This window comes from Coffea arabica, chromosome 9c (assembly GCF_036785885.1).
Source record: "Coffea arabica cultivar ET-39 chromosome 9c, Coffea Arabica ET-39 HiFi, whole genome shotgun sequence".
Lineage (NCBI taxonomy): Eukaryota > Viridiplantae > Streptophyta > Magnoliopsida > Gentianales > Rubiaceae > Coffea > Coffea arabica.
This window is the reverse complement of record NC_092326.1, coordinates 40,574,216-40,600,403: the sequence shown is the minus strand read 5'-3', so window position 1 is coordinate 40,600,403 and position 26,188 is coordinate 40,574,216. Positions and strand designations below refer to the sequence as shown.

At 35.8% G+C, this 26,188-nt stretch overlaps 1 protein-coding gene across 9 annotated transcripts; it reads right to left on the bottom strand.

Moving 5' to 3' along the window:
• Window positions 1–708: 708 nt before the first annotated feature.
• On the bottom strand, window positions 709–24,659 carry LOC140014300 (protein CHROMATIN REMODELING 20-like). 9 transcript variants are annotated; one of them, XM_072064885.1, is made up of 26 exons: window positions 24,363–24,659; window positions 24,194–24,259; window positions 23,900–23,995; window positions 23,703–23,795; window positions 22,609–22,799; window positions 22,281–22,527; window positions 21,788–21,877; window positions 21,603–21,716; window positions 19,707–19,790; window positions 17,306–17,833; window positions 14,215–14,504; window positions 13,657–13,747; window positions 13,341–13,556; window positions 12,614–12,733; window positions 11,586–11,752; window positions 10,450–10,591; window positions 9,642–9,791; window positions 9,501–9,556; window positions 9,112–9,415; window positions 6,924–7,059; window positions 5,258–5,295; window positions 4,936–5,162; window positions 3,683–3,886; window positions 3,513–3,591; window positions 3,166–3,434; window positions 709–1,357 (listed from the first exon to the last, which is right to left on the bottom strand). In XM_072064885.1, the coding sequence occupies exons 1-26, from the start codon at window positions 24,483–24,485 to the stop codon at window positions 910–912; spliced, it is 4,569 nt and encodes a 1,522-aa protein (XP_071920986.1). In that variant the 5' UTR covers window positions 24,486–24,659; the 3' UTR covers window positions 709–909. The 9 variants fall into 9 exon arrangements, with proteins under 9 accessions (XP_071920986.1, XP_071920987.1, XP_071920990.1 ...); XM_072064886.1 differs by having other exon boundaries at window positions 24,194–24,256; XM_072064889.1 differs by lacking the exon at window positions 13,341–13,556.
• Window positions 24,660–26,188: the final 1,529 nt, after the last annotated feature.

The following is a 26,188-nucleotide window of genomic DNA, read 5'->3' as shown; positions in this document are numbered from 1 at the left end:
CTTTCTTCCAATTAGATAGAAAATTTGAAACGAAGAATGAAAGGCCGTGTTTTTCCTCTTCTGATGGTAAGCTCCATTTTTTCTTCTCCTTTGAATTTACAGAAGATTTGAAAATGTGTGTCTCGTGTAATTGTATGCCCGGATTAATTAACTCTTTTGCGTAATTATTAATCAAACAGTGTGACACGTGCTGCCTTGCATGGTGAAGCACGTGAAGGTGCATTGTCTGAAGGTCTCTTGCTTTTGTTTATATTTGAATTTTTTTTGACGCGTATACCAAGTTGATTTGCATTCGCATTGACTTTCCTCCTTGCTACAAAAAAGGTGACAAATAAAATATTGCTGCATTTACAATTCCATTTCTACCTTATCTTGCGCCTGTATGAATGTGTAACGGCTTTCTTCTTTTCAACTGCCATTTGGTGCGAGTATAGGTAAAATTTGCTGATTTTCTCGTACTAAATTTGAGTGATTTTCAGTTTTTTTTTTCTTTTTTCCTTTCTTTCTTCCCTTTATATTCTTCATTTATGTTCAAATTCCAACCTTTCATCCTGGGGTGAGAGAGAGACAGAGAGAGAGTTCTGAAAGCAGCAGAATTTAGAAACATCTTGATGATTATATCATCAGGCAGTTCCATTTTTCATGAATACACAGAACCTGCTCTGAGCAACAAATTTCACTTGAGAATTTGAGATCAATAATGCTGTATGCTTATCAAGTTTCTTTGGAATTGAAGATAATGTCGTTTACAACCTTAATTTCACGTGGGCCAAAACCTACAAGAATTGATTTACAACCACTACCTTCAGAGACAGATATACTCTATAAATTCCGGTGCACCTAGGCCTTCACAGAAAATCTGAAATAAGTAAATGCCATACAATAGTAACAAAAATGAGGTGTTCGGCATCACTTTCCTGATGTCTTGCTGAGCTCCTCCCAACTAATTTCCCGTGCGCATTCTCCACAGACAGTGCTGCAACCCATTTTTGTGCCCTGACTTCGAAGTGTCAGCAGATGGGAGAGATTTGTACATTTTCTCGTAATCATCCGGTTTCTTGCGCGTGAAGTTGTGGATTCAAGATTGATTTCAGGAGCAGAGGGAACTGTGTTTCTGCGAGCTGGTTTTTCATCAAATGAAGTTTCCTCGAGAGGTACTGTCTGCTGCTCATGTGCAAATTTGTTATTCTTCTCTGGCTGATCAAATCTAGATGCATCAGGTGAAACTCGTTGCACTTCCTCCCATTCAAAAGTTCTCCTGTATACTTCCCAAGCCATCTCTTGTTCCTCTTTTGACAGCTTTTCCTCTTCATTCTCTTGCAAGAGAGTTTCATGTTCATGATAATGTGCAATCCATCTATATGTGTAGCACAACTTTATTAGTGAATATGCATAAGACTGCATTAGACATACAGCCAAGTTTACCATACAAGCTGAAGGTCCAAAAAGAAATGCAGCACAAGCTCGACTATTAATCTCTTGGTGGACACAAGCAACTGATCGTCACAAAAACAAAATTGTTTTCCATATTGGTAGTGAACTTGTAACCTACCTATGATATGCATGTATTAAGTTCTCATGAAATAATCTCATAGACACTCAAAACCAAAACAATTGGAGACCTAGATCAGTCATTGAAGGATACAAGAAGAAAGCCTCCCAACTAACAAGTCAATAAATATTCAAGTAGTTTGAAGAAACACTACTGTCTTTCCATAAACAGTAGGAAAATAGACAATCTGAAAATCTAAAGATACTTATCAACTACCATTTACAAACAAGCTCACCCCAAAGGTAAAAAGAAAACAACATACGTTAGGACCGACAGCGGAAAAGACTCTCAAGGCAGACATGGCTTCCAGAATGTCAGGAGTGAATCGAGAACAAAAAAATGCACAGAGAATGTCAGATAGTTTCCCAAACTTTGTAATTTCCAAGTTTGATACCTTAATATTTATTTGCTTTTTATACCTGCCAGGGTTGAAGTAGACTGAAGAAATAGCTAAGGTATTAAATAAGAATTAATCTTTCTTACACTAACAGTGTATATACTGTTAGCATTAGATGAATGACAACTATGCAAAATTTGAATTTGAAATTCAATTTTTGCACACATGTCATGAATTCAACGATGATAGTGTATACACTATTAGTGTATATAAGATTTACTCATTAAATAATGTCATCACTGTCACCAAAAGACATTTGATTTTCACAATATTGATCAACTAATTAGTCATCTACTTATAACTAGGCTGAGATAAGTGTTACAAATTTGAAGCTGGCTAATTTCTTGACATTTGATCACGCCAGGCAGGAAATAGATTTCTGTGTATTACGTCTTTGAATCATTCTAGAGCCTTGCTAATGAAGGGCTGAGGATATGTAATGCAAAAACATAGCATTAAGACTTTCTGGGATTATGAAAAAGATACTGTTACCGGCAAACTACCTAAAGCACTACGAAAAGCTCTATCATCATGATAGCAAAAGCACCAAATGTCAAGTAGGCATAGCGAGAAAGATACTGTTACTGGCTAACCACCTAAAGCACTACGAAAAGCTCTATCATCATGATAGCAAAAGCACCAGATGTCAGGTAGGCATAGCAGATAAACACCTCACTCACTCCTCCAGAAGAGTGAAACTCCATATAGGGTGTGTCGTGATCCGACTGTAGTTTGACACAAAACTTGCAATAACCACACACTACCAATGCCTTGCCAATCACCTTTGACAAATTCTCATGCCACTATCGAATGATATAAACTAGAAGACAGACATATTAACTTCTTTTATATAGAGGCAAAACCTCCCGGAAATGAAAATTACAATTCATTGTCTGCTTTTCTTGATCCTAATATCTTCAAGGAAAAAAAAAAGGTATTTATTGGTAGTTAAAACACCTATTTATTAGCTCAATCTTTTTCTACCAAATCTTACAAATTCTGAAAATTTTATGCAGGAAGGTGCAAGCAGGAAAAGCAAAATTGCTTAACTTCATTCCCATGCATACACACAAGAAACCAACATTCCCACACTTCCAATTAAACACAAACAAAAGCAACGGTGCAGGTTAGAGATTTGCACATGATAGAAGTCAGAATGTAAGCTCTCATTTACTTCACACCCAAAAAATATCTTGAGCATGTTAACAAAGCCTACCTTGGTTGATGCCTGGCAATCAAGGTCTGCATCAATTTATCTGAGGATGTGCTTCCAGAAGTTAAAGGAATTTTCTGCTTTAAAACTGCTCCAATATTACTGCTTACATGAGAATCAGCTGCATCTATTTTCTCTTGTCCTAACTCATGCAGCGGATCAGGGTTTTCATCATCACCAAAGTCAAAAAGATGCAACATTTCCTCCTTTGATATAGTTCTATGTACTTGCTGCCGGTCAACCACCCTTGCAGCAAGTCCTTCCTTGGTCACCTGTTAACATCGTCCTTGCTTGTTTTGGTCACACACAAGTTAAAGAGAACATGAAATAGGACTTTGATCAAATATTACCTGACGCTTGTAGATTTTCTCCTCCATTGTTCCATGACCCAGCAATCGATAAGCAAAGACTGGCTTCGTCTGCCCATACCTGCAACAATAGGTAATACTATGTTAAAATTAAAATTTTATCATCTCATATCTTGCTCAACATTCATACCTGCTGAAAACCCAAAACACACCTCCAAACCCGAAATATAGCCTGAAGATCATAGGTTGGATTCCATGAGCCATCAACTATAATTACACGATTAGCAGCATGAAGATTGATACCCAACGATCCAGCTCTAGTTGATATCAAAATGCACTTAACCCTTCTGTTCGACGGCTCATTAAACCTCTCCACCATTTTCTGCCTTTCAGAGCCCGCCGTTCTTCCATCTAGCCTGTAATGACCCAATGATCTCATAAAGCAGGCCACACTTTTCTATCAAAGTCAAGAATAGTTAAGGAACTTTAACAAGGGGATAATCACATTTGAGTGATGTAAAAACTCGACCCAACTAGAAGGTCATCCTTAAAGGGAGTACCAAACTCTATGGCCCAAATGAGTTAGGAGATGGGAAAGCCAGTGCGATAACCTTAATTATCTACTCTACTCTCTAGTGCTGATTCTTTTTCACGTTTTGAACAAAACCATTAACTTTTCCAATTGAAAAATCACAAACATGATGTAATGAAGAGGGTAACAAAAGAACCCATCCACAAGTAAAAAGAATAAACCAGCAGGGACATCTTCATTCGAGAAAATTGAGAAAAGCAAGTGCCAAAATAGCAGCAGAACTGAAGGTGATGACCTCATGTTATGCTTAAGAAATCTATTAATGAATACTACTGTATGAAGTACTATATTGGATTTTCTAGAAAGCAAGCATCTTTAAACAGGCCTCAAAATCCCCAGTTGTAGCACCCAATATAGAGAATCGTCTCAACAAGCAGCACCAAAACCACCGCAACTTAGGAGTGAGTAAACCACAGTTCAATAATACAAGGACATTTTTGTCAGCAGCTCTACAGAAGTAACTACACTAAATGTCAAAAGTCTCATGAAGCAAGTGTTACAACTGCACTAAAGTGCTCCTCATTACCCCTCAAAGGCTTAATGTTTTCTGCATTCTTGCTAGCATACATGTCAAGAACATAAACGTCAATAGAAAAACAGTAGAGGTTTGAGGAGCCAAAGAACAGCATACACGTCCAATTTCATAAGGGAAATTTGCAACACTCTAATCATGGACACTCAAAAGGAAACGTCAACAAGATATTTGCACAAGATCTAGTCAAAAGCTTCCCAATTCTCAATAACAGCAGCATCTAGGGTGGAAAGAGAAAATGATTTTAGAAGAACTAAGGTGATCATAATATGAGAAGAAACTGCAAATCCACATTAATTAATATGCTTATGCATCAATTTGTTGAGACACTGTGGACATACCTGTACCAGTCTTTTCCTCGTTTCCAACATTTCCCAAGTTTCCCTGGACGAGGTAATTTCGAAAGATAAAACTCAATTAGATCCAAAGTTGACAAGCTCTGACTAAACACCAATGCCTTGTCTCCCATATTAGAGCACAACGTCAGAACATCAAGTAGCAGGACCATTTTCCCACCATAGTCAACCTCCTTATAGGTATTCTCCTGAAGGAGATCTCTCCACCAATCCTGGTTAACATTTGAACGGAAGAAACACTGAGTCAAATGTAAAAACAGAAGAAACAAAAAATGAAACGGCAAGCCAAAAGTAGGATGGTAAAAACCTGATGAAGATAGCCATTATCATTTCTGCCCAGCTTTTCTGAAAAAAAATTTAAACATTATCATGACATCAAAGTTTAATATAAGGGAAAGATAGAATCAGCGACAATCCTATACAATAAATACAGAAAAAGCACATGGGATCTGCACTAAGGCGAGACAGCCAAATGTTTGTAAAATCTAGGGTTAATAAAGGTGAATGGATGCAAACGAAACTTCCATCAAGTGGCAGCTCACAAGTCATCTATAGTTGGGTGTAAAATTTCTGAAGTTCAATCTGTTGTACAAATGCTAATGCACTTTGCAACCAAAAATACACAATTAAACCCAAGCATATGTAAAAGCAAATGGATAATGCTGATTTTTGACAAACAGATAACTATAGCAAGAAGGGTTAACAATTTATATGTCTGCTGAAAGTAATGCATAGTGATGACACATTAAAAAAATCAGAGCTTCCTCTAATTCGAAAGAGATATATTCAAGGTGTTCAACAGTCTCTTTGCTTGCCTGCAAAAAACGCTATCTCAAAAACTATTCAGGACATTGTTCTTCCTCACTTCAACCAAGTTCAGTATTTAATTCAACATAAATTACTTCAACCACAGGTTTTCTTAAATTTCCTTCTGCCAACAACAGTTGACTCTTAATACATGCAGTACTATACAGCAACCCAATTGAAATACCATACAGCCTCTTAACTTTAGACAGAATAGTTAGTGATAGGAGTTTTAAAGCTAGTACTGGAACAAAGCCAAAAGTGGTGGTGATAGTGAGTGAAACAAGATTAAAAAAATTCTGATAATATGATCCATTGATATAGTTCGACAATACCGATATCAATTAGGCATAGGCACTGCCACTACCAAGGGGTCTCATTTTTGACTGTTCAAATCCCAAAGTAAGAGCTTTGATTTTCACTTTCAAACCTCTACCAGAACTTTATTGTATACAAGTATTACATCCTAATGAATGAATTACATCCTAATGAATGAATTAATTCATCCAGTAATACACAATTAACACATACCCCCACTTTGATCTTGATAACACATCTTTATATCATTAAATGAAAAGAAATGACAACAGGATATTATTTGTAATAAGGTACTTTTGGCTTCATTCGAAAGATCTCCAGCAAATTATGCTCTCCTGGTTATAAATAAGTAAAAAAACACACAACAAATAGTACAGCAGGTACTAATTTCAAGCCAAAGAAATCTAATCCTCTAGCATCCAAAATGAGTTTACATATCAAAATCCCATCTTCACGGCTTTTTTGCAACTTATATCAAGGGTATCATCAATTAGTTGATGGAAGTTCTACCTACCCCAACCAGAAAGTTATGGATCATCTATTTAATGATCTTGTAACTATGCACATTATAGATATCTAGAGAACAAAATCCTCATTCTTAGTCCCCCTAACAATCTGGACTTGAAAAAATAGACATATCTGCCAGGCATAAGGGCCCGAGACCTAAATGTCAAAAATATCATGTCAGTGCAGTGGAACCATTCTTATGTATAAAAATAGGATTTTTTAAAATTGATTGACATGCTTGTCAATATAAAAAAATCATTTACAAATAAGGCAATCAATAAGAACCAAAAAATTGCAAGCAACAAGTACCAAAGTTGGATCAGCCACAACTAAATAAAGTGTACCTCCAGCAATCAAATTATAATCTACGTTCTCATCAGATGAGCTGTCATCGCCTCCAAAATTCTCAACAACATCCTCATGTCTAACAGAGTCTTTGTCTTCTTTCATTAATTGCAAAACTCCAGGATGGTTCCATATCTGTAAGGTTTGGTCCAGTACATGGGTATACAAAATTCAAGAAGAAACATCAAGTCAATGCAACTAAGTTTGTTTCTCTAAACCAAAACAGAGGAATGCTAACTTGCAATGATAATCTTAAAGTGACAACCAGTCCATTAAAATCACAGCCAATCACCCAAAAAATCAGTTAAACGCTTGCATAAAAGATTGCAATTCCAGTGATAAAATGAAGTAGCTACTTTATTTGTCTATTGCAAATGATTCATAGTCAAGAAAATCATTTGTTTTCACTTAAAAGGACTGTCATTACAAAAGATAATCAAATAGCACAAATACCTTTAATTTGAAAATTTTGCTTTTTTAACAAACTAAAGAAAAAGAAAGAGAGTGTGGTGTGCGAGGCACCATCCAGATTAAGAGTTAAAGAAAGCCTTGCTTAATTTCAGAAGGCAGAGAAAAAGGGTAAAGAAAAAACCCACGATACATCCCCTTGGAAGTAATACTTTGTAGCAGTTTGCATTGCACCAAACAACCAGAATATTTTCTAGTGCAAATAACTTCATGTTTTCCCCTCTGGCTGCAAGTATTCACACATTTGTGTAGTGCAAATGATTTCAGCCAGAGTACCTCAGAAATAACATCTAGCCACCAGTAACTACTTCCAAAGCTTTTGTTCTAAGACGTGATACAATAAACATGCTACCACTACATTCAAATTCTTAGACTTTGTTGCATTAGCCAAAAAAAGCTTGTACCATCTTTTAATGAAAAACACCCAGGATTTAAAGCTAAACTGTTTCATAATATTCATCCAAACACAGAAGTTTCCATGGGAGTACTCTTTCATAAAGCATTTGATGCACAAGTATAGGGGCCCTACAAGAATAAAATTTCCCAAGACATTCTTCCAAGGAGTTGAGTACAAGAACTTTGTCCTCTGCAAGGCCTAAAAAAATCTGTGTAGTGACTGTTCCATGTTTCAATAAATTAAAATTGGCAAACAGAAAACATGGACGTTTATTCAAGTGACCACGGAAACAACACAGGCAATGACAACAAGCATATCCAAGTCATCAGGGAAACAACACCACCAACCACAAGAAGTCCAAACTATATTACCACAATAAAGTAGATCCAAACGCTTAGAGCCACTCAAATTCACTTATCTTTATCTAAAAGCAACTTGAAGAAAAAGAATCTCGAACCCAGTTATGAAAACATTAACCACAAATTTCTCCTACAAATCTTGAAAAGCAACAGCAATATAGGACTCAAATTTAGGGTGCTCTCTAAAGAGTATTCCTGTACAGCTTATAATTGCAAGTCACCACTCCCTACCAGCTCATCAGGGAATCTGGATCCTTCCACTAAGCTCCATGTATTTTACGTAGGACATGCTCTGATTCTACAGGATCAGAGAGCAACCACAAGACTTCACAAACCCTTTTGGTGAGAGTTGCTTCATACTCTGCAACCCTGCACAGCCCACAACCAAAGGGATGTTCTTGTGACAGGTTACCTGATCCACACCTCTCAAGCAACTGAAATGAATACTGAACCCACTCTGGCAAAAGGACATGTATAGGAAAACCAGATTCTAGCATTAACCATTCTGGTGCTCATACTCCTAAACGACCCATTATTCCTTAAAATGAATGCTTCTCTAGCCTTGCTAACCATGAAACCAAATACCGTGCTGATTCTAAGCATTTTCCCAATCCAGGAATTCTTAGATCAAAAAACCAGATGATCATGAGAACAAAAAAGAGAGGTAACATCCTAAACACTATGAGAGCAAATAAGCCATCTGTTTAATGCTTTAAGTTTATATTGACAAAAAATATATATACTCGAATTCTCACCAATCTGATCATCCTTACCAGGACCACCATTATTCAGGGTTAAAACAATATGCAGTTACTTTTCATTTTCTTAACTATAAGAGAAAACATCAGGGGAAAGTACAGACTTACACAAGTTTCACGTGCAAACTAGTTGTGTACAACAAATAGTCTGCCTAAGCATGCAAGTATGGATGACAACACCAATACAAGCAAACCAGTAATGTACCTGAGCCAAGGCCTGGTACCCAACAAAAAAGCACCGTTTCCTCATCTTTTCACCAAGAACCTTGTCTTTTGTGAAACCATGCACATCAAGAAATCTTTTGTACAACTTTTTCTGTAAAGAAGAGAGCTTCACGGCTATTACGAAAACAGTTTTGGGGGGTAAATCATCTTTAACAACATTCATGTCCATTCTCTGAACAAATCCCTTTAGTTGTTTATACAGAATATGAGATCTTTGATTCATAATCTTCACATCTTCAGCTGTAGAATTGGTATGTTGGCCATTTTCTATGGGATTTTGGAAGCTGCAAAAAGTAAGGAGAATGAAAACCTAGCAAAAGTAACACTAAAGGAAAAATCAGTCTCAGAAAATCTGTTAAGAAGTCTTGCCGATTTCTGAACTCATGGCTGCTACCAAGAAATCCTTCTCTTACAAAATCAACCATCTGAACAGGATAAAACTTTACACAATCAGAAAAGCAGCAAGGGAATTGGACTGTTATGACAACAAGCTACGTCCAAAGGCCTTACACAGTAGTACTCCATTAAATTGTTCTGAAGAGGTGATCCAGTCAATGCAATCCTTCTTTGGCATTTGACTAGCTTCAAGGCTTGAGTCACATCAGCCCTGGTGTTCTTGATCATGTGAGCCTCATCACAAACAAGTATATCTGGTCCATCCTGATGCAAAACTCTAGTCTTATCACGATAGAGCATCAAATACATCAAATGCATATCACCATGGTCAGAATGGATAATAGATATACATCATTCCAAAGTAACCAGCACGAAAACTTCTATCTGGTTTAAGTTTTCATAGTGGACTTTCATGAAATGAAGGGGGCAAATAATTAGGTAGTGAAGAATTACCATATCATGTCCTTTCAATTGATCCTATCTACTGTAGTTTGCATGATTAGAATCCTTCAACATTAAAGGTGAACTTTGACACTGTGGTAAAGTTTTTGTGCCATGATCTACAAGATTAATGTATCAATACACAAAGACGTTCCTAGCTAATAAGGTAAGCCTGGATAAAACTAGCCCTTCCTGTACCCCTGTACTACAGAGATTTTAAGATTGTGCTAATGAGTCCGACTGCAACTCAACAAAAGAAGAAAGCTTTATAACATGAAGTCACTCCATGATAAAATAACACAACAAACTTCCAAAGGTTAGGTACTACCCTAAAAACAAGATTAAATAATTTTTACAACTTGTCCACAACAAGCATCTGCAGTACCACCTTTTCCAGAATGGTGAAATTGAAGTGAACATATATTTCTTCAATTAATTCCAAGTAGCATGACAAATTCAATTAGAAAACAGTAGTAATCACCTGGAGGGCACAACAAATATCCCTTGCTATATGGCGATCTTTGATATGCTTCCCAAGAGACAAATTTCTAAAAGCAGAGTAGCCAATCAAGAAGACACCACCTTTTCGTCTCCATTTAGCAAGCAACTCAGCTCTTCGTTCCCTTGTAAATTGTTTATTGAATTAAAACAAAATAGTTCAGCAAATTCGTAGACATTATAGACTGCTAAAAGCTAAAGAATCATTTCATACTGAACAAAGGGTATGATATAAATCAAATTGACTAAAACAAAAGTTGGCATCCATCAAACTCAAACAAGTTCTGCACCCCTAACTGCATTATTACAGGCTCTATAACCATAACTATATCTTAACCAAGTAAAGGATACTCAACATGCTAACTCCCTCTACAAGGAGTAACATCCTTGTACAGCTGTTTAAAGACAAGGACATCAGATTTTGTTTCCCAAAGATCTCAGGTGGAAAAAGAAACACAAGTAGAAAGAGGCAGTCTATTTACATCATACAAGGCCTGACAATCCTAAGCAATAGGAAAAAGCAATCAGGTGGACGATAACATCTGTGACTGTAGACCATCATTTGCAAGTACTATTAGGTAATTGTAATCCTAACTTGAAAACAGGTCCTGTTTGAACTTTCAACCACAATCATCTGATGAACAAGGTGTCAACAATATCAGCCAGGACAAATGGGAGATCAAATCAACCAATACAAATCTGTGACTCATAAATGACACTAACAAAGCAAAGATTGATTATGAACCATTCTCTCACAGCCAAAAATCATAAGATGAGAATGTCACAGCAGCAAGAAGCCCTTGCCGATAATTTAGGGCTCATATTAGACCTTGTATAGGAACAATAAGGTCAATGACAATGAGACGCAGCCCAACAAACAGTTATTACCACTTGCACATGAAAAAGAAAATAAGCCAGCCATCCAAGAAAGTACATCGTCTGAGCAGATAGGAACTAAAATTTGTGCAATAGAATTGCCATAAAAAAATAAGCAAAAACTAAAAATGCTCATTTCAGGAACTAAAACAAGTAATGGGCGCAAGAACAAGGTAGTTAACAAATACAACAATTATTCGAGTATAGGGCATCAAACTAGATGGTGAATTGAAGAAGATAAACCTTGGAACATCTTCCAGCATGTAGATTCGGAGAGGCTTCACTTCAGATGGTTGCCATTTGTTAAACTCAATCCGCCAATTATGCAGGACACTAACAGGTGTCACAATGAGCACACATCTCAAACCCAAATCCACACTTCGCATTGCAGCATATAAGAAAGCAATAACCTGCAGAATCAAATGCACTAATCAGGAGAATCACCCTGTATGAATTCCCATCACGAAAAGCCAGAAATATTGGTCACGAGTACTAAGGAAAGGCAAAAGGCCATGTGACATATCATTTGCCAAGCTTCCTGAATTTAATTGGTCCTTGTAATGTTTTCATCTGCAGATAAAATCTTCAGAACAAAGACAAGTATTTCATTAACCAAGTTATTCATCAAGTGAAAACTAAGCTGATACCAAATCTGTTTCAGCTTATGTATTGTCATTCAATATCAATTGCAGGTTCTGGCGGGTCTATATACTCAAAATTTTATGAAACAGTACTTAGTCTGCCATACTTTTGCTGTTTTGGAAGAAGAAACAATTATGTGCATATACTGGGGCAGGGGGCAAGAAATCACTTTAATGACAAAACATTTAAAAAGACTTAAATATTCCTATCATGGGTTTGCTTTGGGTTAGTCCCTGCAGTCAATTCCCAATTCTTCTAATGCTACGTATGATATACTAAAATGCGCGTAAGGTTCAGGTTCAATATCATTTCATGATTACCATCTTGTAAGTTAACTTAAAACAAGAGTACCGCTGTTTTCAATCATCATTATAGACATTAGTCAAGTATATCCATTTCAAGTCATAACACACAATTAAACCAGCTCAAAAGACATCGCACCATTTTAGAATTGAAAGCATACAGTAACCAACCCTTCCCAATAGTTTCTATATATATCCACCAGCAAACATGAGTCCATAGAACCTTTCTGTGCTTTATAATGCACAAAAACCTATTCCAGATGTCTAAATTAGACAGTTAATCAATGCTAATTGATGATAGCTGCAAAAAGATATAAAATTTCCTACCTGGAAAGTTTTGCCTAAACCCATGGTATGAGCTAGTATGCAACCAAGGCCCTTATCACCTGATTTTACTTTTTTTACTGATTGAATGATGTTCTCCCACATAAAACGAACTCCCTCAAGCTGCAGAGAGAAGCAAAACCAAAAATTCACAAATTATAATACTATCTTCCAAAAAACAAAAGATACAAATAATATAATGATGAAAGAAGCAACCACATGGATATAAACTTCTAGATTAAAGGTTGAGACAGTACAATCTCTTTTTTGTTCTCAGGAAGGTAAGAAAAGATGTATATATTCTTTGAAGAAAGGGTGTTCATGATCTTTTGAAGCCACAGGCATTAAAGATGAGTAAGCATATAAAAGAAATACTAAACAGGAACAAAATTCAGCAAAAGATGACAGAAATGCAAGCACTCAAAAAATTAAAGCAAAGACAGAAAACAACTGAAACTCAACCATTCACAGAACTACCAAGAAAGGCCAGCAGTAGGATATCCGCGACAAAATGTGAAATAATACACAAGTGGCAAATGTCAGTCCTATTAAGACACTAACAAATTGCTTGAGAGACAAAAAAACATTAGTTTTTCGATGGCGAAAAAGCATTTGCCTGATTAAGAAACATTTCAAAATATAGCACCCAGACGCGAAAATAAGGCAAAAGTAAAAGAAGGAACTTCATATACAAAAAGGAATGTGTAAATGCACGTAACAAGAGTTCAACCTGGTGCGGTTTCAATTTTACTGAGATGCTGGGAGGAATCCATATGGGATCCTCACCTTCATCTCTTACATTATTAACTATGTAGCCCCTTAAAGGATCATCTAACACTTCAACTGTCCTGCGCTCTGGTGAGTTCCAATTACAGCTTGTAGATTTTAAGATGGAAGATCTCTTCGAGATTTGTGCCCCCAATGACTTAAGGCGTTCTTGGCGTTCCTATAAATTTCAGAAACAATGAAGAATTGTACCACTATCATTTTTTATATGCACAAAAGGCAAAGGAAAATTATAGTATCAATCTGTTCTTGGCAATTACCTTTTCAATTGCAATTTTCCTTTTAGTCTCTTCTCCCAGCTCAGCATCATCAAGAATTCTCCGAATCTTCTTTTGTTGTCTTCTCTTAGTGCTGATTTAACAGAAGGACAATAACACTTTAGACACACCAAAAGTTGCCAGCATTTTAAAACTTCAAAAACAAATTCCATAGCCAAAAGTAAAGCATCTTCTAATTCCACTAGGATTAGCATGCATCATGATTGCGAGAGCAATAAAATGTATATGGCATAGCTTGAACCATATATAACGAAAAAAATACCCAAAACTATTCGCAGGAAAAAGAAAATTATCTATCCGATTATCAAAACCACTTGTGGTGCCATAAATAAGGAGAAAAATTCGTACACAACATTCAATCCTAAAAAAATATCCTTTTAATCATAAGCTTAGTCATCGCTTCTTGCACCTCATAATATCACTAGCTTTTGTGCCCTTGCTTTCTTTCTAAAATGAGATTACTCCTAATAATCAGTTAAACAATTATAGGAAGATAGAAAAGTATTTAATTAATCAAGCATAATGAGATATGAAACATACCCAATAACTATGTCAATATTGGCATCAGAATCATCTGAATCAGTGTCTGAACTAGAATCTGTCAGACCATCAGATTCAACAACCTTTTCCAATTGTAAGGTTAAATCCTGTAGCATACTTGGAATGCAGCAGCAACACTGCCAACCGGTCTTCTGGACTTGTAACAAAATCTTTTCTCCAAGGTTCCGTTTTATACAGCCAGCACAGAAAAAATTTTTGCACGATCTACAACTTTTTAAGTCACTGTTCTGGCCACACCATCCACAATAGCACTCAGAGCAGTCAAGATCCTGAAAAAGCCGATATTCAATGTATAATACCACACATTGCATCTAGGTGCAGTGTTCCTCATCTCTTGATACAAAACAAGTGCAGTAATTGTGAGGGGTAGTAATAAAGGCAATTAATTAATACCACACAAAAGATGGCAAACTTTGGACACCAGTTTAGGCAAAACATTTACTCAAATTATCAAAAATAACAATACAGAACCAAACCCTATGTATTCATCAAATTCCACAAAACAATTCAAACTTGAAACTAAAAGCATTGGATTATTGGCTAAAAGTTTGAAACTAAAAGTTTGGAAAAGAATATATGCAGATAAGTAAGCCATCAATTGCCCCCTTGAGGTTAAGTGATCCAACGCTGTTATGCCTCATGGTTTAAGAATTTATGCACTCCCACCGTCCCAATTTTAAGGACGTTTATTGGGAGCACAACTTTTACGTACAGCGATAGCATTATCGACAACCAGGCCTTTGCTTCCAAATTTACCCCGTTACAAGCACAATAGTTAGCTGAAATTTGTGTTTTTCATGTAATGATTTTGCTGGTCCCATCTCAACCAAATGCATCCCTTCATATGTTAAAGACATGCGCCATCATTGGCCTTATAAAGTGGGAGTTGTCTCACACACTCCTCTAGCTTCTCGAAATGGATAATAAATAGTGGGTCCTACTAAATTCCTTTGGACCTTTTAACACATTCATTACGAGGGTAAGGATGGAACGAAGGAAACTACTGTAGCATGACGCTAATTTTGGGACAACAAAAAGGGTGAAACATGACATAAATAATGGGATGGAGGGAGTGGCTTTTATCCACCTACAGTTCAGATTAAGGCAAACCATACACTAAGCCTATTGTTAATTGTTTCAACTTTATTCAAGACAATTAAACACAAGTGATAATTGATTAAAATGTACTTTTGTTTAAGAAGTTTTCAAAAGCCTAAAGGTGTACCCAAAGGCACCTAGAGGCGGCGTCTCAAGAAGAAACTCTTGCTGATGTTAAAATCAGCAAAAGGCAAAAGACAAGCCCAACCAAGAAGACCTCAGTATGTAATATAAAATTACAATAATTCTAAGAAACTGGGAACATGCCCATTTACATTAAAACTAACAATGAGTCAAAGAACTAAATGCACCTCTAAATACGTTTGTTTAATTTCCTTTTCTTGTTCTTTCCTTCTTTCTATTTTGTTTGTTTATTTCTCCATTCACCCAGATAGATGGCTTTATAATGGGACTGATTCAACAAGCTGGGCTGCCACTGCCAGCTGGTAACCATTACAACACCTAGGTGTCAGATTCTTTAATTTTCTTATACTCGGATACAGCAACACTTTGAGAATAAACAGAAGAGATGAAACAATAACCATTATAATACCTGGGTGTCAGATTCTTTAATTTTCTAAAACTAGGATACAGCAACACCGTCAAAGACAGACACAGGTAAGCAGATACATCCCATATCCTCATTTGTAACATAGAACCAACTTAAATTATCTTCTGGCTCATGTTTAAAAGAAACGTGTATGTATATGTGTTTAATATGAAAAAAAACATATAGAGAAGGAAAGAAGAAAGACATGACAATTAGAATGAAAACAGTGGATTCAACCACTATACAAAATTTGCACCTTTCAGCCTCTTTCTCTTTTTTTTCTTGTGTTCATTAACTTGGAGTCTCTGAAACTTCAAATGAAGTGTCCAACATAGATCAGATATCAAAACTGGTGTGATATCAAGTTGGACATGCGTATTTAGGGAATAGAGGAGTCCACATAACATGGAAGCTAGGCACTCTGAAGTTCAATTAGATAGCATTTTATTGACTTTCCTCATCCTTCAAGGTTTTGTTTTCCTTAATCCTAATAGACCAAGCTTATAAATGGTTTCAGGAAAAGTCTGTTTGATCAAAATGGTCAAGCAACATCAACTGAAACGTGATAGACGAGCATCTTTTTTGTATCATCGAAGTTTTATATAAATACTAGATTCAGCTTCTCTAAATCGCATTAAAAATGGCGAAAAACATAGCAAACTTAATAATAAGGAAGAGAGCGTCTAGTATGGTTCAAGATTTTAAATTTCTTTTTTGCCATAAACAAAGCAAAATACTTGTTCTACTTTTCAAAGGAAAACAAAACATAAATGTGATTAATTTGGTTGGACAACAACTTCTGGTGTGTGGAGTGTTGTGGAGTAGAAGAGACTTGGTGGTGAACCCTACAAAAAGGGTGGGATAGTGATGAGCAGTGGTAGGTTGTGACAGAGATGAGAGAGGGGTTGCGGTGTGGCAGGAGTGGCGGTTCTAGTGCACTGGGGTTTTGATGGAAGAAGGGGAAGGAATGAAGTTTAAGGTTGGGTGAGAGGGCAGAGATCATGGATTAAATGTGGGGCTGGGGAATGAGTTCTGGTTCCATGTGGTGGGTTTGGCGTGAAGGTGGAGATCGAATAGGGGTGAGCATCAGAGCTAGGGCAGGGATGAGGGTGGGATTGGGATTATGGTGGGCTACATATGCGGTTTGGGTCGGGGAAGGCAGGATAAGGTGAAGCAGGAGATGTTGGTTGGTTGAGGGTGAGATTAAACAAAGTACAATCTTGACTTACCAATGTCGATTTAATGTGCTTTTACAATAAAACAAAACAACATTTTTGGTGTTTAAAAAACAAGCCCCATTTTTATAAACATTTCCTTTTTTTGGTTAAACACAAAAATTATAATAAACAAAACCATAAAGACAGAGAACACAAACATTACCAAATGCCCAAACTTAATGCAATAATAGCAAAACGACAATACCTCCTGTATCTTTGATTCCATTAAGTTTTTGCAGTCCAAACATATAGATACTTTCAAAAGAGGATGTAAGTGTGCTTCCCAAGAAACTTTATCACAAGCTGTGCATCGAAAATGTTTGTTCTGTCTCTCAAGAGGGAAATTAGAGGAAGTCATCTTATCTCCATTGTTTGTCAAGTCACATATATCCACCATCCTGCTTGCATAGCATCTTGGAGGAGGAGATCCATCCATGTTAGGATTATGACAACCTAATCCATCACAGTCATCTGAACAGTTCAAGTCCTGAGAGTTTACTAAAATACATGGACGCAACTGAGCAACCATCACTGAATCCGCATTAGATTTTAGGTTCTCAACATCCACATTGCTTGATGTTTCATGCATTTGAAAGGCATCGTCAAGATTACCATCAGGGGAATAGCCATTCTCAAGAGAACTTTTCTTCAAAGAATGGTTAGAGCACAGATTTGAAGGAACTGGACAACCTAAACTTCCATTTTCTGCGAAAACTTCTTTCCCTAGAACCTCCTGGTCAAAAAAGGAACAAATCAGCATGTCAAAAATCCATTAAGTCCTGGTCATACACATCAGGCTGACTACAGATAGAAACTGGAAAAGGGGACTAATTATCCTGCAGAAACTTAAGTTAAAAACCAAATTATTTGCACATACACTTTGGTATTACATAACAAGCAGAAATGAATCAAAAAGCAAATAACAAATCAACATATTGTCCACTTAAGAAACAGAAATGCCAAAACACATTAACTTCCAATCCCTGCAGAAGTCTATCAACAGGACAAGACTTTGATGCCAGCAACTGACATGCCTTATCCAACTTCAAAAAGAAGTAAATCCACTTAAAAGTACTTTATTCAGTGTCCTCAGTTAAAAAAAAAATAAAAAAAAAAAAACACACACACACACACAGAGAGAAGCACCTATTAACATATGCAAAAACACCCATACACCTATCTTAGACAGAAAAGTGAGTTGAGTGATTACTCGTGATAGTTTAGCTGCGCCACATTCGTAAAACAGGTTAAAGTCATGAAGGATACAACAAAAAGTCCACATAACCAAAATCAATGCTTACCACTCTAATCTCAATCAGAAAGTAAGTAAAAGAAAAATACTTCTTTCATACTTTTCTAAAGAGTTGCTACCAACAATCTACTAATAGATTTCCCCATAAACTAATAGAAAAGAGATTGTAATCAAAGCAAAGATAGCATGCACGTCAAGATAATTAACCCGGGTACATATGAAGCTGAACTTCTCATTAGCGTCATTGTTTAGGGCTGTTAAAATCAGTTACTTTTATCCAAGTCAAAATTTTCTGTTGGTTACTAAAATCAAATTTAGTCCTGTGATAGAGACCTAGTCAAATAGGATAATAAGCTGCTAGATTTTCTCAAATTGGGCAGAAAAATAAAATTTTGTTAAATGAAAAGGCCAAGCATGCCAAGTAATTATGTTGAGCAACACAAAAAAAAATTACATTAATCTCAAAAATGTTTAAGAAAAGTTTTGCTGTTTACATGTAGGCATGCACATAAATCTAGATTCTAGGATATTTTACAACCTCAATTCAGTGGAAGCTTAGGAAAAGAAAATGTACATTTAAAAGTTATCGGACCTCAGCATGTTATCGACCTGACATGAGAATGGGATTGTATATGTACAGCATCAACATTAATGTACATAACGCTGTATTTGCATTTAGAGTTGTACTTGTGCATGGGTTTTGATTTAAATGACCCATTAAGTGTGAGTCCATAAATACATAGACGTACGCATATAAAAGTTCAGTGTTTCTGCAAATATATGCACCTGAAGTAAATAAGCTAGCTCCAAATCCTAAAAAATAAGAAAGGCAAAGAAAAATGCATTTTTCTTTATACATTGACCATCTTGAATAGAAATCACATATTAATTTTCACGTAAATTACTAGGGAGACTTGCTGTCATTTAGAAATAAAAAATCCATATACTTCAAACTTTATACAGTAAGATGTTAGAAATGATTGATGATTTCAACTCCGCCAGACATGAAATATGCACTCTCACAATGATTCATCCCCATATAAAATTGTTTTAGCTGGCGAGTTTACACAGCAAACTACAACAAGGCCCAATAGCAATCAAGCTCTATTAAACAGTGAATATTCGCAATAGGTGCAGCCCATCATAATCAGGTGTGCATCTTCATAAGATTTATCATAATCATAATGTAGCCTATGGCATCACTTAGTAGATGACACTAATTTCGTATTGTTGTGAAGCTGCACGTGAAGAATATTTCCTCCATAATTACATGAATCAAGCCATGCCTAGCAGTCATTAACAGATATTAGTAAAATCTGAGACAAAAATAAAAGTAACAGCTTGGAAACTATACCTCCTTACATCTTCTAATGTTTCTTTTCCGTTTCAAATGACTCTGAAGCTTCCTGCTAACCTTTGCATCATCTTCGTCTTTAACCTGTAAATTTAACTAGTAAGCCAAACCTGAACAAGAGCAATTCTGTTGAGAACAATTTGCATATCAAAATTTTATGTTTTGTCAAGCACCTCACCTCTGCATCAGAAAAATGGCGCCACAAATTGATCAAGAAAAACGAATTCTAGTCCTAATCCAAGAAATGAAGAAACATAGAAAGAAAACTGACCAATTACCACGATCACTTTGCATACCTCTAATACTAATAATGGTCATTGATATATTTGACAAACTACTACCCATACAACTTGTTAGTATACCTAAAGAATGAATTTAAACATAAACAAACAGTTATTAACTTTAGAATATTATTCTGGTTTTGATCAAGTAGGCAAGACAAGGAAAGCTGCATGGTGCACAAGTTGTCCAATAATATTACTACAAATTTGCTTATTAACAAGATAATTAAGGACCATTAGAACTATCACTGGGCTTGGTAATATAGATTCCAATTCATTGCTCTACATCCCCCAAGGTTGATGGTTTATTGCTGTAAAATTTGTCCATCAAACCTTCCATAATTCCCTCTCCCAACATCCATCACAGTCGCATCAATACAAATTAATTCTACACTGTCATCACCACATAAGGATGGTAGTTTTCTGACACTCATAACTCACTCAAATTTACTAGTTCAGAAGAGCATAAATTATCCACACTGGCTTCTTCCAAATTTTACCTGCATAAATTTTAGAACAGTAAACCCTGACCATCATTATCAACCTGCATTCCACCATAATGACCCACCTTGAAACCTTTCTACAAAGTGAGTGTACATTTAGTTACTAACTTAAGCTGGTCCCACTATCTCTTTCTTCATCCACTTCTAAAACTTCATTATCTCTGCCTTGACTTAATCAGTAGCATGAATACCTCCTCAATTTCATACATATAACGACAAGCTAACTAATTACATCAAACCACGTGTATTAGGCTCATCAAGGAGAAGGCAACAACAGAGAGACATTCCAGGAAGAATTTTTTCCCAATTTAGAGAATATGAACCGCAGGAAAGTGTAGCTAGTAAACCAAACAATATTTCAGTTAGGAGTTTTTGAATCCCCTTCGCTAAAATATCTTGAATCCCCTCTTGTAAACATCTCAACTTAACATCCAATGTTTCTGTTAGGAAACTCAAGATTCACTGCCGACACGAATATCCAATGCTAGATCAACTTCAACCTAATAAGTATAGTAACAAAGGTATCATTATCAGTTAATACAAGGTATCATTATCAGTTAATACAGCTACTGAACCAATAAGCATCACTTAATGTGGCAGAACTTTCTTTCAAGATAAAAATTTGGTGTAAGAGATTGAATGGCACAATAAGAGCAAGGGCAAGCACTGGAAAAAGAATACCCTCCACCACTTTTTTGTACTCTGCTAGAGTGACAGAAGTATGTGCCGAGCATTATTACATGACACAAAGAAGGGTAAGTGCTGCAAAGATAAAAGAAGCCATTACATACATGGAACATCACTTTAACCATATCTAACGGGCTAGAGACATAGGGCCCTGTCCCCATTAACAAGACTATTTAATGAATTATTACAAATACACATAGCCATTATACTAAAAAATCTTCATATTCAACCTAACTGAATACTTAATTCCATTGGTAATCTAAAATAAAAAATAGATTAATTCACAACTCTATAGCAGGATCAAACAAAAGCACAGAATAACAAAACTGTCATGGAAGGAGAAGATACCTTGGGCTTAAAGCAATTAACATGGAACTCTTAATAAACAGAAAAGGAGAATGTGGAAGAAAATACCATTCACAAACCTTCCTAAAATTTCTCTTTTGTTCTTCAGTGAGACTTAAATCTCCTTCATTAGCAATGGCATCTGCAATAAATGGATCAATTGAATTGTCCTCGACGTCACTGATCTCCTCCACCTGAATTTAGATGAAGATTCAGAAAAAATAAAATTAGATGGACACAACAAGAGATGTTGAATGCTGCCAACCCCAAATTGATGATATTCAAAATCTCCAAGGGGGATGGTCAGATGAAGGAGTCTCAGTAGAAAGCCTAAGATCAACCCCCACCCTCTCCTCTGCAAAAAATGACCCAGGCTTACCACTTTGATACTCTCAAAAAATGATGACAATGTCAACTCAGCAAATCACAGAAACATGGTAATGTATTCCAGAATAATTAATGCAGTGAGAAAAAGGCAATATATAAACACACACATAAGCCTATAGAAGAAGACAATATATCTGCCAGAATAATTAGCGCCATGCTGTGCATCAAGTCTTGAAATGAAAAGGGAGGTAGCCTGCACACTAGCACCTAGTATAAGCCTATAGATTTGGCCACTAAATGAAACTAGAACGAATGCACTAATATTGCAGTTGGACATCATGATGCAAATAAAGGCTTCTAAAATCTAAGCCAAGAAGTGCAGCAAAAATACAACAGATGATTAATATGAACAGACTACAGCAGACTCTCACCTCATCAACTCCAGGAAAATTAAGGCCCAATTCAGCAGCCTGCTGAGGAGTGCTGGCCAAGTAAACAGAAGCCCATTCCTTGCTGCCAAATGATATGCCATCCAAATTTGACTTGTCCGAGCAAAGTTCAGCAAATTTGTCCCAATCCGTGCCCATGTTATCTCTGGCGACTTCAGAACCAGCAGTAATAGCAAGTTTTTTCCCCAGAAAACCGCTGGCACCCTCCTCCAAAGTTTTACCATGTCGTCTGTCCAAGGTATAGGAATCTACATATCAGAGTTCAAAACAGCATCAAAAATAATATCTTGCAAAGGGCAGAAAAACATGCCTTCTTACAGGTCTGTGGATTTGGAGATACTTTTCAGCAGCCGCAACTGAATCCTTAGCATCGCTGGTACCCTGAGATCCAACCCAGTGAGTCCTTGTTTTCCATGCTTCAGTACAGCAACCAAGGGGAACCTGACTCTCAATCCATTTATACAGACTAGGGAGTTCAATACCAGCACCATCAAGTTGTTCCTGTAGTTTGAATACATAAATTAAACCATCCAACTTGGTATAAACTGGAACTATAACTTAGACATAAAATGCATGATGTAAATTACCTGTGTCAGAGCAATATTCACATAGAAGAACTTATAAGCAGAGACAAAATTATGCAGGAAAATTGTATTTTAAAAAAAAATTATGCTGAGACACTAGACTTTCTCCAGAACATAAGACTCCCGCTATTAGCACCTCACATTACAGATCCCACTCATTCCTCTAGTTTGAGATAATAGTTACAAATGACTTAGACATAAAATGCATAATGTAAATTACCCATAACAGAGCAATATATAACATAGAAGAACTTATAAGCAGAAAGAATAAATTATGCAGGCAAATTTTATCTTAAAAGGAAAAAGTTATTCTCAGACACTAAACTTTCTCCAGTACATAAAATTCATGAGCTATTTGCAGCTTTTCATTCCTGTGGTTCAAGATACTAGTTACAAATGAATTCAAGTGCTGAGAACTAAACAACAAATTTAATCAAACCATCCAAAAGACTGTACAAAGGACCGAAACCCAATTCTCAGTTTACTCAAACCTCATAGCAAAGTCATGACAAGGAAGATCGAGACCTATGTACGTAAAGGTGAAGAAATAAGCAACTTCCCTGGTACTTTATGAACGCATACCGCATCAGCTTACCCAGTGACTTCAATTAAATGAGAGGTGGAATAGATACTTTAGATGTCATTTAACACTCCAAGATACTCAGTTGGCCAACAGCTAGGTAAGGAAGCTCTTATTGTTCGAAATCGATGTCGATAGTGAAAATAAATTGCAAAGATTTTAAGCAAAGAATAATGTAAAGTAGACTGGTAAGTGCTAGGTAGAATAAAATCAGCATCTTTTAAATGAAAAGAAACATACCAATAAGTTAGCACTCTCCTTCTCAAGCTCATCAAGAACATTTTCCCAGTCTTCCTTAAAAATCTCCATTTCTTCTGCCGCCACATTCTCCAACTGTCACCCCAATCACAAATAAACCAAAAATCAACCAAAAAAAGAAGCAACAGAAATATTTTATTCAACAAAACTAGATAAATTTCACAAGCAAATAGTTTTACTTCATCTCCGGCGAGAGCTTGCCGCAATTCTTCTCTAACTTCAGCTTCCACTTTTGCCAACGACTCTTCCTCTAGCGCTTCTTGTGCCTCCGCAGCCTTCAAAATAATAATAATAACAACAACAACAACAATAATTATAATCAATTATGAATCTCCAAACCAAAGCTAAATACTTGCCAAAATGGAAAAAAAAAAAAAAAAACTGAAAAACAAAAAATTCGAAAAAAAAACACAACTTTTTTATTATGTAATATATGTGAGATTAAAAAAAACACAACTTGCCAGTTTGAATACCTTGCTCTCAACTTCTATAAGCTCATTGAGAAGGTCTTCGATTTCTTGCTCAGTCAGGGGTTGCTGCTAAGCAAAATTCCAAAAAAAAAAAGTTAAGATTTTTCTAAATAGAATGTGGGGATATTCGATTGGATGAGTAACTCAATTTAACGTAGTACATTAGACTTGCCTCAGGATGTGAAACGTCATCGTTCATGTCATCGGCATCATCGATGAATGAATCAGAAGAAGCCGAAACCTCCTCAATTTCTTCCGCCTGTTCTTCGTCGCGGTTTTCCTTTTCCTCGTCCATAATTTAACCAAAACAGAGAAGAAGAAAGTTGAGAAAACTGAAATTAAGAGAAACAAAGGCGAGAGAGACAGATGAGAGGAGAGTTTATGACGATGGCTTTACGATTACTCATGGGAGTGTATGTTTGGGAGGGAGAACTGAAGAGTGAAGAGGACGTCGATTGGGGATTTTCAGCTTATATGGGTGAAGATAACGGCGACGTTTTATTTTATGGGGTTGGGTTGTTTCCCTGCTGCATTGACTAATTAGATCTGTTTGAATTTTAAAATTTCTGGGAAGTCCCAAATTGCGCTCCAACCGTGGGTTTTTATTGCAGGCTGGTAAATTTGTTGTGTTTTTTTTTTTGTCCCTCTACTTCTTTGAGTGGTATTAAATCATAAAAGATGCTGTAGTATTAAAAGCTAATTGAAAAAATAAAAAGGTCGATTGGAGTTATTAAAAATAATATGGATTGAAAAATATGTTTATGATGCAAATAAAATATTATTTGGAATAATTTTTTAAAAAATTATATACTATAGCACTTTTTTATGTTATGTATGTAAGATAAAAATGTGGTTGCAAAATGTGTTTATAATGCAAATAAATAAATTTGTGCAAATAATAAACAACCCAAACAAACTTAATTTTCAAATAATCTCCTATCCAAAAACACCCCCTGTAGCATTGGATGATCGACTTAATTTGTGTATATTATATATGTTTTACATTTTAAAAGAATAACCAATTGAATGCTTAATTAACGAGATAAGTGAGAAAAAAAGGTAAAATCCATTATCAATTATTTATTCACATAATCAAATAAATTGTGCCAAATTTGAGACGAACTATGTAAAATAAAACATATGAAAAACTAGTAAAGAAACAAACAAAAAGGAAAGAGAAACTTATGTAGCTTTTCCATTATTTGTTATTAGAATCTCTAGTACACATCTAACACGATTTCAACTCAATCGAATCTAATTTCATCCTAAAATTCTTAGTATCACTATTTATAATTTAAGAGATTATTATGGTGCAAACTCAAAACATTGGAGATCAAAAATGCAAAATCAGAACTATGAAGTGATGGCAATTTGATTTTGACTATTAGGAACTGTCGAATTTCCGTCAATTATGCTAAATCTTCTTAAAATTAGAGGTTTCGAGGACCAAATTTGTTTTGATCAAAATTATAGGGACTACTTTGGTACACATATCAAATAGTAGGGACCAAAACTATTTTTGTCCCATTCATATATGGCAAAGTTGCCAAAGCCACGTTAAAAGTAACAAGGCCGATGTGTTGGCAGAGAAATGAGAGGAAGAATTATATCATAATAGGGCGTAAATTTATGAATGTATTGATATCTGTTTATCCTTTCGTGTAAATTTCTTATATATTTCGTCTTCATCGAGTTCCAGTGATTCTTTAAATTATTTCTCTTTCTGAATACAATTAATGGAACGGGAATGTAGAATAACTCATAATGTCCATAAACACTCTTTGCTTTCTTTCTATATGCAATTTCATGGAATGAAACGTAGAAACATATAGGCTCCGTTTGGTAAGTGAGTTTTTTTAAGTGTTTGTCTAAAATTTTATTGTAACTTACTGTAGAAGTTTTTAAAAAAAATTTTGAAGTGTGTAAATTTTTGAATATTTTGAAGTGTATAATTTAAAAACTTTGAGAAGCTTTTTAATGTTACTATAGTTAAAGTTT